The 16,117-nt window shown below is 40.2% G+C and overlaps 4 protein-coding genes across 11 annotated transcripts; 1 reads left to right on the top strand and 3 right to left on the bottom strand.

Annotated features, from left to right (window-relative positions):
* Window positions 1–127: 127 nt before the first annotated feature.
* LOC116918060 (probable thiopurine S-methyltransferase) lies at window positions 128–1,338 on the bottom strand. Its single transcript, XM_032923726.2, has 5 exons — window positions 999–1,338; window positions 786–909; window positions 601–728; window positions 399–529; window positions 128–339 (listed from the first exon to the last, which is right to left on the bottom strand). Exons 1-5 carry the CDS (start codon window positions 1,169–1,171, stop codon window positions 197–199), a joined length of 699 nt encoding a protein of 232 aa, XP_032779617.1. The 5' UTR covers window positions 1,172–1,338; the 3' UTR covers window positions 128–196.
* Window positions 635–16,108, top strand: LOC116918050 (protein argonaute-2). Of its 8 annotated transcripts, none has more exons than XM_045168682.1 (16): window positions 7,462–7,820; window positions 9,224–9,638; window positions 9,713–9,939; window positions 10,005–10,361; window positions 10,430–10,626; window positions 10,696–10,919; window positions 10,984–11,231; window positions 11,296–11,424; window positions 11,507–11,673; window positions 11,751–11,935; window positions 12,017–12,110; window positions 12,194–12,430; window positions 12,519–12,718; window positions 12,790–12,831; window positions 12,903–13,044; window positions 13,145–16,108. In XM_045168682.1, exons 1-15 carry the CDS (start codon window positions 7,760–7,762, stop codon window positions 13,009–13,011), a joined length of 2,892 nt encoding a protein of 963 aa, XP_045024617.1. In that variant the 5' UTR covers window positions 7,462–7,759; the 3' UTR covers window positions 13,012–13,044; window positions 13,145–16,108. The 8 variants fall into 8 exon arrangements, 7 of the variants coding, with proteins under 7 accessions (XP_045024622.1, XP_045024617.1, XP_045024616.1 ...); XR_006642862.1 differs by having other exon boundaries at window positions 7,463–7,820; window positions 12,903–13,351; window positions 13,413–16,108; XM_045168687.1 differs by lacking the exon at window positions 7,462–7,820 and adding an exon at window positions 635–772 and having other exon boundaries at window positions 12,903–16,108.
* On the bottom strand, window positions 1,763–3,871 carry LOC116918056 (abhydrolase domain-containing protein 2). Its single transcript, XM_032923723.2, has 8 exons — window positions 3,703–3,871; window positions 3,470–3,642; window positions 3,228–3,403; window positions 2,805–3,159; window positions 2,544–2,738; window positions 2,313–2,467; window positions 2,142–2,235; window positions 1,763–2,078 (listed from the first exon to the last, which is right to left on the bottom strand). Exons 2-8 carry the CDS (start codon window positions 3,622–3,624, stop codon window positions 2,012–2,014), a joined length of 1,197 nt encoding a protein of 398 aa, XP_032779614.1. The 5' UTR covers window positions 3,625–3,642; window positions 3,703–3,871; the 3' UTR covers window positions 1,763–2,011.
* LOC116918062 lies at window positions 5,639–8,040 on the bottom strand. Its single transcript, XM_032923728.2, has 3 exons — window positions 7,907–8,040; window positions 6,006–6,159; window positions 5,639–5,934 (listed from the first exon to the last, which is right to left on the bottom strand). Exons 1-3 carry the CDS (start codon window positions 8,016–8,018, stop codon window positions 5,694–5,696), a joined length of 507 nt encoding a protein of 168 aa, XP_032779619.1. The 5' UTR covers window positions 8,019–8,040; the 3' UTR covers window positions 5,639–5,693.
* Window positions 16,109–16,117: the final 9 nt, after the last annotated feature.

Raw genomic sequence — 16,117 nt, 5'->3', positions numbered from 1 at the left:
TGACATTAGATTTAAATGCTTTACATGTCCAAGTTTTACAATTAATTGGTAAATAAAGTTAGTATACTTATTTGATATCATTACTCATCTGATTTTTTAAATACTAATATTGAATATTGCACATGAATAAATTTCTCTCACAAGAGATATATTTCTCATACAAGAAATCGTTTATAGAGCTCGTACAAGAACTTGTTCATACAGAGTTGGCTTTTGGTTTAAGCAACAAAATAATCTCATAGCATGTGTCTAGGTTAAAGCGTAATTTGTACGAGGCAGCTGATAAAGGGTCTGCATTTGTGTCAACGGTTAAAAGCGTTTCGACATCACACACGTCACCTACAAAAGAAGCAATAATTTTTACATTCGAAAGTGCTGTAATACACTGGTAAACTTACCAAACAATTTAGTTACTTCTTCTACAGATACACTGAGAGGAGGTCCTGGGTATTGTGATTGATCATACTGCATAGTGTCAATCAAATAGGCGAAATTTTCATTCAGCAAGCTCTTCAATAACTTCGCATAGCTTTGTGTTAAAAAAAATATAACATTGCTGTGGAAATCGAAATTCAAGAAAAAATGCACAAAATTACAAACCGAACTCTGTCTTCAGGTAGAATTGCAACCAGAGATCCACGATCCCAAATTCCATCAAACTTGCCACAGATAGATGTGTCCAAAGCAAATAAATCTGAATGATAGATTTTTAGACGTCCATCATCACTCTACATACAAGAAGATTTAGAAGACAAGCTCCAGCCCTATAATGGTAAGTAACTTACAATGTAGAATTGTATGGCTCCCTCACTCCCTTTCGTGTAGGTTAGTCCCTGTTCTTGAAAGAACTCCAAAATTGGTTTCTCTACTCCATCTAATCCAACCACTTCGTGTCCTTGGTCGTAGATCCTAGTATGGAAAATAGATTTTTGCAAGACATCAAAATGAATTATTAAAGTATTACTGGTTGGAGATAGAGGAAACAACATTTTATTTACCATTTTAAATCATGGCTTTTGCCACACAAAGGAACAAATATGCGTAATTTTCCCTCTTTAATTTGTTTAACACGATCAAAATAACTCAGAAGAAATCTATTTACGTCAGTTTTATGCCAAGGTGAATCTTCCACTTGCCACCTCTTAGACCAATATTCGACACGTTCCTCCATCTTTAGAATGCTAATCGTAAATGGTTACTAAGTTCGACTACAACGAACCAAGGCTTATTCTAAGATAGCAGAAGCCGACGACTATCTCATGACTTAGTTCCCTTTAGTCATTCTTGAAGTTTACTTACGCTGCCGTCGAACATTATTTGTTATTTCATGAAGTACGAGTATAGGAGCACGACGAATCGACGATCATATTTCCTTCTCACTGGCGAGAGAACAGCTCTTGCGCTAGGGAAAGGGATTCTTACTCTTTCATTTTTATTTTTTAAAACATTATCTCCTCCTACAGTTCGAATGTTTTTTTGTTTCTATTTTTTAGAATTCTTATTTTGGCAACTTTTGATATACCAAGCTTTACGAAAATGTATGGGGAGGGTGGAGCCGAAATTGTTGGGTTTAAGGGGACGTAGGGCAGTTAGTCTAAAACAGACAACATCGTCATACTTTGGTCCTCCGACTGTTCCCTTTTTGGTCACATACAACTACAAACATGCCCCATACATAGATAAGCAAATGTTTTATGGTGTTACCAAATCCGGTTTCCGATAATGTAAATTTGCATTATTTAGGATTCAAAATAAATCCAGGTTTCATCGACCGGCGATTTATTCGAACCAAATATTGAACAATATACCGCAAAAGCCTTATATTAAGACATAAGCACGGCACTTTTCTTTTGAACTGTTAGAAAACAGCGTTACATTCTCCTATTACAATACCTGCAAATGTTTTACATAAAGTAACAACGTAGATTCCCTCAACAAATCTTTTCATTAGAAGATTGCTTTCAGATAGTATTGTTGCCATTATTGATAATAATAATAAGATATTTCGTATTTAGAGCGACTTGCTGTGCGTATCACGTAAAATTGCATCGGCTATTCCTACAGCTGTGCGATCCAACCTGAAAGGGAATAATTTATTAGACCACTTTAACGAGAAAACGGGTATGGTTTTACACACTAACCATGTAACAGGATTGGGTTTGAGCAGTCCACCTTCATAAAAACCCAAATGACCTCCGTGCGTTGTCAAAATGTAGGCAGACCTATCGCGGCTTTCTGAAGTTAAAAAATAAAAGTAAAGATTAATTTACATTACAATTTTACGGTACGAATTTTCAATTTTTTAGACTAACCGGCATATTGCTTAGGCCAAGTAAGCAAAGGTTCGGGAATAATAGGATCATCTTGTGCGTTGATAAATACGAGAGGAATTGTTATATTTTCCAGGTACAGAGAACAGCTACTTTGTTCGTAGAGCTCGTTAATAGATTCGTATCCAGCTACGCGGCTGTTAAACAAATAATAGAGCTTATGTTAAATGATATTTCTATCTTTGATTGATTTTTAAATTTTCAATTATGTACCGAGTATAAGCATCGTCAAATTCTGGTAGTGTTGCAGCTGACAAAATGCTTCGTTCGCAAAGCTGATAGCGAGCTTTCACGTCTTCGGTCAAAACAATTTGATGATGAGCCATTAGAACACGCTTCATATTTTCCGTCATGATATACAAATAAAACCTTCGGAAGTTGGACCATAGCAACATATGTTGCATGGCACTGTAGGACAAAAGTCAAAGTCAACGATACGATGAAAGAAAAAAATAACTTGCGTTATCACTATACCCGAGCGCGTCGTAGCCCTGACAAACTGAGATTCCTCCCATGATATTTTTTGGCATATCTGGTCGTTTCTCGCCCATATACTTCGTAACAATATTGGCACCCATACTAAAACCTACTAGAACCATCCTTGTATGTGCGTAGTTCTCCTGCAGGTTGATAACCATTTCATGGAAATCCTTTGTACAACCATAGCTGAAAATACGATGAGAAGTCAATTTGATGGACTTCATAGCTCCTATGTGATTGATAGCTACACATCTGTAGCCCTGCCTCTGGGCATGGTGTACAAATGTGCGTATATAAATTGACTCACTTGAGTTGCAAATACCAGGACATAATACTAAAGTAACATCCTCTGTTTGCAAAATGAAATTATATTAATGTAATGAATAACCACATAATTTGTACTAAGATACCAACTACCTCCAGATGAGTGGACAGCTAGAGGTTGGTAAACGTCATAGGTTAATGTAGCGCCATCATCCAAGAGAAGTGACACCCTCTCCCCAATTGGCCAAGGACATTTCTTCCTTCCAATCAAACTGTGCATTACAGTCTGAATATGACCACTGAAGCCCCATACTCTTGTGGGGATGTACCTAAATGAAGAAATGTTTGTCAGACTAGGGGCAATCAAATGCACAATGCTTCATAGGAAAACCTACGCTTGCTCAAGTTCTGGTGCAGCTTCCCTCAGCAAAGCAGCAAATTTCTCATCTTTGCACAGAATCTCAGGTTTTCTAGGCTGGCTCGCAATATTTAGGATTCGGAAAATGAATAACAAAATAAACGCGATGAAAGCCACGATGAACGGACTCATGATGATGAGAAAATTTTCCTGAAAAGATAAACTTCGTAAAAAATTCTTGAAGTCCATGTTGGTTGCACCGTTTCATACCTTACTGTAGGTAAACGTTGTCGTAAACGTATTCCTCTCGTTACTCCCCTCATGCACCGCCTTCCCAAGAAGACCAAGAGCAACTCCCAACACGACTATGTGTTCACGATTTTTAACGTCTCCTAACAACAAACCCACCCGAGCCGTCGACTATAACCTTGATAACAGCAGCGGCGCTATCGTCATCTAGCGGGAAAAACTTTTGGCCAAACCTACGCTGCTGTGCTAAAAACTGGTACCGTTGGTTAAAAAAATTTTTAAGTAATAATTTCCTGCGGTCAACTAGCACCGGTAAATAAATACGAAAATAAACCGAACGTCATGGAAGGGAAATTACGAAGAAGCGCAGCCTTCGATTCCGTAGGGAGAGTTTTGAGGCTGGCAGTTTCTTAGTGTTCTATCAAAGTTTACCTTGGCAGTCTTAATGGTTCAACATGGGTTACCGGATCTTTGCTTGGCTTTTGTGACATCACCACACCCAGAAATGTCAATTGTTGTATCTTACGTGCGATTAACCGCCATGAATCATACAAATGACATATCAAATAGACTTATTAGGACCAATTCCGATCTTTTGAAATTAAACAAGTTTCTTGAACTGAGTCTCCGAGATGACAACGTAGCGTCCTTCAAAGCTCTCTAATAAGGCAAGGAAATGCGGAAGTGTCTTAGAAAAGAAAAAGGCCATGCAAACCAGCATGCACCTAGCCGCAAGCATACATGCTTGCTTGTTCGTTTGACGAGTTCAAGGTTTCGTTGTTCAGACTCTTGAAATTCATAATACTGGGTGCATCAGTAATATGGGCAACAGTTCATCTAATATTAAACCATTAAAAACTAATAATAAAATATGTTCCCAATATCTACTCAAGCAAAACATTTTCGAACATGTGCTATCACTTTGTACCATATGGTGATCATTTCAGAAGATGAATCTGTGCAGAACTATCTAAGCAAGTCATAGACTGAAAAAAAAAAGTAGTGTGTGTGAACAAGTATCCTTAGATTCCATAACGGAAATCCAAAGGGCTTCGTCTCATTTGGACTCTTCTGTAAAGGTCATCGACATTGCGAGCTGACGAAGGCCTTCTTCACACACACATACACACACACCCGGCAACGAGGACATTGCTGAATATGTATAGAGTTGTGGCTCGTTTCCTTTATACCAGTGTTCGATGTATCGGCTGCTTCCTCCTCTTTTTAAAAAACTTGCGCTTCCATTATTGATTTGCTATTCATTTTGGCCAGAACTAGCAGGACTTAATGATTCATTTGTCTGAACTCTGTTTCCATGGAACACAAACTAGACCTAATGCATTCCAAACGACTCAGGTGATTGGAGTACTGTTGCCGTAACATGGCTCCGTAGTATATACACACCCCTTCCCACTAGTCGAATCTCGTTTTCGTTGTTTGTTTTCCCAGTGACCAGCCAGCACTTTACCACCATAGGTTTGTAATCCTTTCTTTTCTTTCATTTATGAGCAGCCACCATCTGGGCACAGCGGTTTGTTTGTTGCCATTGTAATGCTTTTAATGGGAAGTTCTTGCAGAATCGTAGATAGAAGTCGATGCTGCCACAAATTCAATAGCACTGCTCGATATCGTGAACTTGTTAGCGACTATCGACTTATAGAACTCTCAGACCACAGTCTTCTGTGTTATCGTTTAAAACCCGTGACACCCTCCACGAGTACATTTATCAAACCAAGTATCTCTGACAAACTTCATAAAACAAGGTAGAAATGTTTCCATTAATATTTCTTTCATCCCAACTTTTGTTTTCAATAGATACTGATAGCTTTTATTTGTTTCTCATCTCTGATAGCAGTAGTTATTGAGGCACCTCAGCTGGCCTAGTTGTCAGATCTTGTGGAACGCATTATCAGCACCTATTTTATCAAGAGGTGATGGCGCAATCATTTACCAGAAACCGAGAACAAAGTTGGCTGTATTGATTTGTCAGCTGTATGACGTCCTTTGCCAACTTAGACAGCAGATAATAATATAGCAGAGAATGTGGCGACGGCAGCAGCAGTTGTTGCGATAAATGCCCAGCCAGATCCAGCTGGGATCGATCCTGAAGGAACAATATAGTCGACCAAGCCGTTTCCGAGGTTACACAAATCGCCCACACAGGCCGTGAAACACGTTCGTTCATCCTTTTCGATTTGGCAATGGTTCCGCTCAAAGACTTTAGTCCGCCCGTCACATCCACGATAGAAACTCCTTAGTTTTGTTATTGTTGGTACAGTAAAGATAAAGTTCTTGTTACTTGAACAATGATATCGATTACGTACTTGACACGTTGAGACGGCCATTCTTCCACTCTTACAATGGTGCACGCATCCCGCGAGCAAACATCTAATATTCCGTGAGGTAGAGTTGATGGATCCGTTTCACATGGACTACTCTCTGACGTGGAGGTGCAAGAGTAACATCGCATTAGGCCGTCTGCAAATAATAAATGAAAAATAAAAATTGGCGCCTTTATTTTCATTTCACTGATCCAGCTCTAGCTGGTTATGCTAGACAACTTCTCTCACTCTGCTTTTTTGCCTCCCTTTTTGATCAGCTTTGCTGATACAACAGATGATCCCTAAAACTTGGCTGTCATCTTCTAGTATTTCGTGTATAAATGATAAGCCCCATAATGTCGGTTCCTACTTATGCCAAGAAGTCTTCATCTGAATAGATCTTGAAAAAAAAAAGAGGAAGCTGCCTCTACTTGGTACGTGATAAAAAACTATGATAAGGTTCATTTTTGGCTGATTCTTGGCTCATAGCCCCATTTTCATTGATTCAATTTCGTGCTTTCATCGTCAATGGAGTCAACTGTAACTTTCGGGTTAGTCAATCCCCGAAACTACGGCGTTTTAATGTATCTTGTTACCTTTTTAACTATAATACTTGCCAACAATGCCAAGCATCGATCTATCTCATTAGCTTTCTTGGTAATTCAGTGATGAACTCCTAATTTGTCTTTCCAGTCAATATTTTTGGGCACCATGGTAGAGTTATCTGGCTGCAGGAGAGCTAATTCATGGAATTGTAATTAGGTTCGCCTCGATTGTTCGATGTCTTCGATAATTAAAAAAGGGAAATCGATAGAATACGAAAAACGCAAAAGCTTTTTCGCCCTCTATTGGCCATTTCGAAAACGATAGAACACGCAAAAACGCAAAAGCTTTTTCGTCCTCTATTGGCGATTTCGAAAACGATGAATAACATGTGGCACTAGGTGGCGAAGGTAATCAGCTACATTGCAACAACGGGCTCATCCATGCAAACTACAAACCATGTGTTGCTTTTTTGTTTTACAGCCAAAAAAAAATGACAACACGACTAACATCAAAATACCAACCAGCGTTCACCAGAAATGCATAATGTCATCCAACCTCCAAGGGTTTGATTACGACCACACTACGACAACCTCAATGTCAAATGACATTAAATGGGATGCCAAGAATCTGATAAGATACTTTTCAACTCCAGGGAATGGCTTAAAAATAAATTTCAAAAATTCTTCTCTAATGGGGAGGATTGTTTCTCCATTGGCTGCAGGCGTGTAACTAAATTGGGGGTGGAAGAACAGGGTTAAGTTGGTGTACTCCACCCCACCCCCAAGAAAGAGGGCGAAATATTAATAATAATAAAAAGAAAAATCCGAGGGGTCAAAAAGCTCCCCCTCCATTTTTCTCCGACAGACAAGTGGTAAAAGAAGAAGAATTGTCTCTAGGCTGACTCGTCAGTGCGTGGTCGTAGCTCAGGCGTTCCTGTCATTAGTTAAAAAAAAAAAAAAAGTAAAGAGGAGAAAAGAAATTTTTCTTTCCAGTGCGTTGTGTGTGTGTTTGTTTTGTGTCATAAGAGATTGTGGGACTGATATCTCCAACCAAGCAGTGGGTGTCTATCGCACAGTTTTTTTTCCCGGTCGTCGTGCGTGCGATTTTTTGGTATACGGTAGGGCGCAACTGCGCATTAGTTGGTGGGGGATATCTCGCACACAACACTTTTTACAGGGGTAGTCGAGTGGTGCGTCTTAGAGTTAAGCAAAATGGGGGTCGCTTGTACTCTCAACAACACTCACATTCTTATGGATAAATATGTCAATGGCAGTAAGTTTTGGCTTTTCTTGTATGTCTTTTATTCTACCTTTTCGCCCAAATTTTTCTTAGTCTGCCAAGTCTTTCGGTTTGTTTACCTGCCAAGCTTGGAAGTGTGGTGGTTGATAGTGAAGTAGTGAATGACAACTGGGTGAGCAACACTGTCAAAGAGATGACATGGACAAAAACAAGATTTCCCATATCGTACATGCCGTATAGTTGTGATGTCTTGTTCAATCAAGAAGAATTAAATGGTGTTAGTCTACTCCGGCATTGGCAACAATAGCACGACGCGCTCTAGGCTGTTGGCAATCGACTGAATTTTCTAGGAAACTTGTATAGAAATATTTGTTTCATAAAAAAACTCGATTGGTTTGTTGAGAAAGTTGTCCTGGATTTTTGCCACTTTTCCCCCCTCCTTCTGTCATTGAAGCTTCTACCACTAAACTAAGACAATGCGTCGAATCTGCTAAGTAAATTTTAAGTTTTGAAAACATTTTTATTTGATTACTTTACATTAGTTTTCACCTGCAAACAAGTAATTTTGAGGAGAAGAAAAACAAAATTTATTCTTTAAAAACGACGTTGCTTTGCTTGTTGCCGCTTTGTTTTTCTACTGCTGAGGGATTTTTCCCTACGTCTGGTCGCGCCGCCATCTTGGTTAAAAAAGGAAGGAAGGGAAACGGACGGGCTTTTGTAGGATTTTGAGCCACAACTTCCGTGCGTCGTTGTGTGCCTCGTTTCTTTTGTGTTTTCATTTAATAACTCTTTATTCTATCCATCCACACTGAAAGTTGTTGTTCCTTGGTGATTTTCGCTCTTCTCAAACCTGATTTTTTTTAAACAGCGCCAAACTTGTCGATGTGGAATCGTGTTGACGTATTATGTACCCTGTTGGCCAGCGTAAGTTGCCCTCGATTCGGAATATGATCTAGACGACCGCCTTACAGGCACAGTGATTAACATTTTCATATAACTATTTTCTAAAGAATCGTTTGTTGTTGTTCGTTAAGCTTTTATTAAAATGTTCTAAATCCTTGATTTTGGATTCCTTTCGTATACGGCAGTGCTGGATGACTAGCACAGGGAATAAAGTAAGGGCGTGTGAGCGTCGATCATATGCTTCAGTCAACTTCCATACGTTTGGTTTACTTAAGATTAAAAACGTTTATTGGGGGCAGGGGGTGGAAACGATCGTTGGACGTAATCTACTAGTAAGTCGGATCAAAGTCTTTGCAATTGTGACAGAAAGCATCATAGCTTACAATCTTTGTGAGTTGCATCATTGAGTGAAACATAACGATGGAGTTGGTAGTAGAGGATGATGATCTTAAAAGTTGATTTTCTTTACGTTATTATATATTTTAATGTTTGTTGCTGTATACATATTCTAAAATTTTCTTTCCACTTTGCAGCGGGAGCACTTGGCCCTTCAGGTGTTGGAGCCCAATCAATTGTATCCAGTATCGGAGTGGGAAGTGGAAGCAACAGTAGTAGCAGCAGTACCAGTAGTAATTGTGGAACAAGTTTGAGTGGAGTGAGTGGTGGAAGTGGAGGCGGAACTGCATTGATGACTCCCATGGCCCCTATGGCTCCGGTTCCACCTATGATGCCACCAACTCAACAGCCTCCACCTATGGCTTCGGCCGCGCCGCAAGCTGCGGCACCAGAACTTCCTATGTTTGTTTGCCCACGTCGTCCAAATCTTGGTCGTGAGGGTAGACCCATCATGCTAAGAGCCAATCACTTTCAAATATCCATGCCACGAGGATACATACACCACTATGATATCAGCATCCAGCCAGATAAGTGCCCAAGAAAAGTCAATCGGTGAGAATTAGCCAGGGGGTGTTTGCGTTGTTCATTATAAAATAACATTGTTGGTAATGAATCGCGATTTACAGGGAGATTATCGAAACGATGGTGCATGCCTACAGCAAAATATTTGGAGCACTGAAGCCCGTTTTTGATGGTCGAAGCAACTTATATACTCGAGACCCTTTACCGATTGGCAACGAACGGGTCGAATTAGACGTTACTTTGCCTGGCGAGGGAAAAGATCGTGTTTTCCATGTAGCTATAAAATGGTTGGCGAAAGTATCTCTCTACGCCCTCGAAGAAGCTTTAGAAGGTGCGTTAACTACATGCCCGTTATTTGCCTATGAATAATTGCAATGATATGTGATTTCCCTCTAGGTCGTATTCGCACAATTCCGATGGATGCCATTTTGGCTCTCGACGTGGTTATGCGCCACTTGCCGTCTATGACTTACACTCCAGTGGGTCGGAGTTTCTTTTCTTCACCTGATGGTTACTACCACCCACTGGGTGGGGGAAGGGAAGTTTGGTTCGGTTTCCATCAATCTGTCCGGCCTTCTCAATGGAAGATGATGCTAAATATTGACGTTTCAGCTACGGCTTTTTACAAGTCGCAACCAGTGATTGAATTTATGTGTGAAGTCTTAGATATTCGTGACGTTAACGAGCAGAGAAAACCATTGACGGATTCTCAGCGTGTAAAATTTACCAAAGAGATCAAAGGTGGGTTCGCTGGTGGGTTGTCGCCTAAAACTAGTTTGGTAGGTACCTTTTTATTAACCCATTGTTTTAAATCTTCACAGGCTTGAAAATTGAAATTACCCATTGCGGAACAATGCGACGAAAATATCGTGTATGCAATGTCACTCGCCGTCCAGCTCAAATGCAGTCTTTCCCACTGCAATTGGAAAATGGTCAAACTGTCGAGTGTACAGTGGCCAAGTATTTCTTGGACAAGTACAAAATGAAATTGCGCTACCCGCATCTGCCTTGCCTGCAGGTTCGTCTAACTTTTGGTGTAACTTGTTGCGGTAAATTTATCACCTTGGGGTTTCTAAATTTTGATTAGGTTGGACAAGAGCACAAACATACCTACTTGCCACTGGAAGTTTGCAACATTGTAGCCGGGCAGCGGTGCATAAAGAAACTGACGGACATGCAAACATCGACCATGATCAAAGCCACTGCCCGATCAGCTCCCGACCGCGAGCGTGAAATTAATAATCTAATACGAAAGGCTGACTTCAATAACGATCCCTACGTCCAAGAATTTGGCTTGACCATATCGAATAGGTAAACGTATTTTACAATGTTCATTCGTGTCGGTTTTCTCATCGTGTCATTATTTCTTCTTTAGCATGATGGAGGTACGAGGTCGTGTGCTTCCTCCTCCTAAACTACAATATGGGGGAAGAACAAAACAACAGGCACTACCTAATCAAGGTGTCTGGGATATGCGTGGCAAGCAATTCTTCACTGGTGTTGAGATTCGTGTTTGGGCAATTGCCTGCTTTGCACCACAAAGAACAGTGCGAGAAGACGCCCTAAGGAACTTTACCCAGCAATTGCAAAAAATAAGCAATGATGCGGGCATGCCCATCATTGGTAAGAAGAATAAGAGTGTTTTCCTTTGTTTAATGCTCTTTGTTGATCAATTTTGAATTTAAAGGTCAACCGTGTTTCTGCAAGTATGCCACTGGACCCGATCAAGTAGAGCCCATGTTCCGCTACCTCAAGTCAACCTTCCAAGGTCTTCAGTTGGTGTGTGTCGTCTTACCCGGCAAAACTCCTGTCTACGGTACGATCAGTTCTACCACTCTTTTCCAATGTCTTTCGCTTGAAATAATAAAATGCATTCTTTAATTTTAATTGGTCAACAGCCGAAGTCAAACGCGTGGGCGACACAGTACTGGGAATGGCCACACAGTGTGTCCAAGCAAAAAATGTCAACAAAACGTCTCCTCAAACTCTGTCCAATTTGTGTCTGAAGATCAACGTTAAACTTGGTGGTGTCAACAGTATCCTCGTTCCTACCATTCGTCCGAAGGTAAAAATCATAATACGTACTCGATGTCGGTTGTTGTGGGTTTCTAATCTTAGACTTCCCCCGTTTATTTCTAAAAGGTGTTCAATGAACCTGTCATTTTCCTTGGAGCTGATATAACGCATCCTCCGGCCGGTGACAACAAAAAACCGTCGATCGCAGCTGTTGTGGGTTCGATGGACGCCCATCCTTCGCGCTATGCTGCGACTGTTCGCGTCCAACAACACCGCCAAGAAGTTATCCAGGAGCTTAGTGCTATGGTTCGGTAAGAAGTCTTTTCCTTCATCAGATGTTCCGTGATGTAATTTCGATGACTGACGGATTTTTGTGTGTGTAATTATTGCAGAGAACTTTTGATTCTGTTTTACAAAACTACAAGATTCAAGCCAAACCGAATTATCATGTATCGTGATGGCGCCAGTGAAGGCCAGTTTAGTACTGTAAGTTATTCCACTAATTAGACGTATTTAGCCAGTCGAGGTTGAAAATGGCAAAATTTATGAACTAACAATTTAATTTGCAGGTTTTACAACACGAATTGACCGCTATTCGCGAGGCGTGCATCAAATTGGAACCTGATTACAAGCCCGGTATCACCTTTATCGTAGTCCAGAAGCGTCATCACACCAGACTTTTCTGCGCGGACAAAAAGGAACAGTCGGGAAAATCTGGAAACATTCCCGCCGGTACGACAGTCGACGCTGGAATCACGCATCCCACTGAGTTCGATTTTTACTTGTGTTCGCACCAAGGCATTCAGGTGAGTCGGGGATTCCAATCTCATTCACAACTGTATTGTATGATTCAGAATATGTAAGTGTTTTATTATTATTTTTTTTTTCTTACAGGGTACTAGCCGCCCTAGTCATTACCACGTTTTGTGGGATGACAACCATTTTGACGCTGACGAATTGCAGTGCCTGACATACCAACTTTGTCATACTTACGTGCGCTGCACGCGTTCCGTTTCCATTCCGGCGCCAGCTTATTATGCCCACCTGGTAGCTTTCCGGGCGAGGTACCATTTAGTGGAAAAAGAGCACGACAGGTAACTTTGTCAAATGTGGTCGGCAAACTATGAACGTATTAATTTCGATTGATTTTTATTTCCATTTGTAGTGGAGAAGGATCATTGCAAGATTGTATTAAGAGTTACACCAGGTAGATAATTTTTTAATTTTAATTATTGGTTTCCAAGCGTGTTGAATCTAATTCGATTTTCCATCGAATAGTGGAGAAGGCTCGCATCAGAGCGGCAGCAGCGAGGATCGCACTCCAGGTGCTATGGCTCGCGCCATCACTGTTCACGCCGATACCAAGAAAGTCATGTACTTTGCTTAAAAAGCACTATCATCAAATTCACCCTCCTTCCCAGTAAGTTGCCGTTTGGTCATCGCGTGTAAATTGGATCGGATGAGAATGGAGCAGAAATGGTTTGTAATATTTCCACGTGACTTGACGCTGTTTTCTCTAGCTATTTTGGAAGGTCAGCTTGTGAGCACAATATCTTGACACCTATTTTCATGTCACCCCCATCGCCACCACATCCCTGAATCTTGCGTGCAAAGAGGAGCATTTCACATCCCTTTAACAGAGCCATCCCCGACGCAAAACAAAATGTCCACGGCCGTCAAGTCTTTCATGTATTTTTCATCCTTATAGCAAAAGTCGAAGCATTTCGGTGGGATTTTTAATCTAAATTTTGCTCTTCAAAAATATCTATTTGCCGTCTGGATTTCTAGATCTGGATGCCGTCTAAACACCTAAAATCCTTCAAAGAAAATCCATCGATGCGAGCACCGGTCTTGTTGATGGTCGCAAAACGAAGATAACGAAAAAATAAAATGAAAAGACGTGTGAGAAAGGATTAGGGCATCAAGCAAAAACGGACTTTGTTTAGTAGCTTTCGAATGGATAATTGCATTTCCCTCCCAGCGTGTGGATGAAGTATGGACCAAGCAAACGTGGAATCGTATCCAATCAGCATTTCCTTAATCCTGACCTATCGTAGCTACTTAAGAGACACGACAAAATTTAATTGACATTTTCTTCGTTACCGATCTGTTTGTTTATCAATCCACTTTCTTTTTAAGAATGCTCCAAGCTATCCTTCCTCCTCTTACTGATTAAGCATCTGTTGCGTTTCGCGGGAACTGAAATGACATCTGAAATTGAACTGACGCGCGAAAAAAAAAGTCAAACCTAAACCTTAAAAAAATAGCTTGGATAGAGAACCCTCCGTATATGTTTGTTCTTTGATGCACTTCTAATCAAATTTGATGAAAAAATATCGCCGATCCCTCCTTCCGCGCTACAAACGTCTTTCAGCCTCCATTCGAAATGTAAAAGATAAAGCGAGCAAAACGGAAAGCAGAGAGAGAATGTGCATTTACAATCTGCAAAGACAGCCATTTTGCCATGACAAAAATATCGTTATCCCCCAATAATAGTTCTTTCTCACACCGACATCGACTACTTTCCTAAAAAAAACAAAAAAAAAACAAACAAAAGAAATGAAAAAGAAAAAAAAAAAATGCGTGTTTGCAAGTGTGAATGGCTTGTGTGTTGTGGAGTGTGAGCGGTCCCACCACATTCGGGCAGCTCTTAGAACGTGAGTTGACGCAAATTTTTCAAAACAGTGTTTCGAGGACAAAAAAAAATATATTCACCCACCTATCGGCGTCTCGCGTCAACCCGAGAAGTTAATTGGCAGTGTAATATTACTTCGCGACCCCAATCAAAGTTTGACCCTCTCTTCCTTCTGTCTTTTTTGTTTTTGTTGAGAATATGTTTTCATAACATGTCTTGGTTTCTGTTTGACTGGATCGTGGAAAAGCGTCTTGTAGCATTTAGTTGTGTGCGTTGCTCTTACCATTTTTTCTTTTTCTATTTTGGAGGGTAGGGAGGAATTCCTGCGAGCGTTTAATAGCCATATCGTTTCTCGGCCATCGTGAGAAATATCAATCTTTTTTTCTTCCCTTTTTCTGCGTCTGTCTTGTTCCGTCTCTCTCTCACACACTGTAGGTTGGCTTTGGTTTCTCTCTTTTGTCGCCTGCCGCTCTTTGTCACTGAGTTATGTTCCTCGTGTACCTGTAGCTGCTTTATAAACAAAAGAAAATCGTGCCGAATTGTTCTCTCGGCTACTATTTGCTAATTAGTGAAACTAGAAGGAATTAAATTTTAGACGAGTCAGAATACTATTGACATATCTGATCAATTTCTTTCGACGACAATAGTTTTTTCTCTAATTATCTCTTCCCGTCCTTGCCCCCCCCCCCCCAAAAAAAAAACTTTCCTCCGCTCACGTTCCCGATCCCTCCGACAACATTTTGGCTTTTGAAAAATATGATTTTGGGTTTACTTTTACCTCTACTGCATCATATTCCCTCCGCGCCATTTACCTCCAACATGTATGTATGTGCGTGAGTGTATTTGTAATGATTTTTCTGTTTTATGTTGCGCATGGTGACCCTTTTTCCTTCTACAAAAATTATTATTATTTTTTTTTTAATTTTTTGTTTTTTTTTCCATTTTTGTTTTTCTACGTTGTTCCTCTTTATTATCAGTTTCGGTAGGTCTTTTGATTTCATTTCAGTACGGGATTTTTTTTTTTGTTTTGTTTTTTGCTTTTGTTTAAAAACAAAAATGCGGGATTCAATGAGGGAAAAGAAACTAAGTGTTTAAAACCCTTAAGACAAAGACAAGCTCTTCTGCCCAAATTTTCTCAACTGAATCCGTTCAAAAGTTTCTAAATAATGTAAGCTCTTAATAATGGGTAGAATCTGGGTTGCTTTCCTGGTGTTTCTGTTTTCTTTCACCGACATTCCAAGTCAGATAGGAATCCAAAAAAATCAAGAATAAAAACAAACTTTAGGTCCCTTTCACGTCCCGTTCTGAAAGTTCCAGTCAGCTTTACTTCCAATCATATAAACCTTTGCCTCCCTTTGGCTTGCAGTTAAGAAAAATATAGAAAAAAAAATAGACGTAATAGTTTGATTTCAGTGAGTAAATTTATCGAACACATCTCTTTTCGGGCATATCTTTTTTTCGGAGAGGGAACGATCGTCTCCTCTCGTTCTCGTTTCTCAGCTCCTCAGATCAATCTCAGTTGAAAACACAGAATATTTGTTGCGCCTGGAATTGGATCTAAACAAAGAGAAAGATAATGGAAGACTTCTCCGCTTTTATAGACATAACCACAGAAAATGGAATCATTTGCGCTGTCAATGTTGAGGGGCAATCATCAGTGAGAATAATGTTATCACGTAGTCCTTATCAAAATAATTCTACTTTTTTTTTCCCCTATCCATCTATTTCTGTCGTAAGAATCATGCGTCCATCTCCCGCCCTTGCATAATTTACCCAATTGCATTATCGCAAAGGGGGAACTGTATCGTCTGTAATACACTTGGGCGTATTAGCCTGTTTTACTCTCAAACGTATTTGT

Source organism: Daphnia magna, linkage group LG2 (assembly GCF_020631705.1).
Source record: "Daphnia magna isolate NIES linkage group LG2, ASM2063170v1.1, whole genome shotgun sequence".
Classification (NCBI taxonomy): Eukaryota; Metazoa; Arthropoda; class Branchiopoda; order Diplostraca; family Daphniidae; genus Daphnia; species Daphnia magna.
The sequence above is the reverse complement of the archived record's forward strand: the minus strand, read 5'-3'. Positions and strand labels throughout refer to the sequence as shown.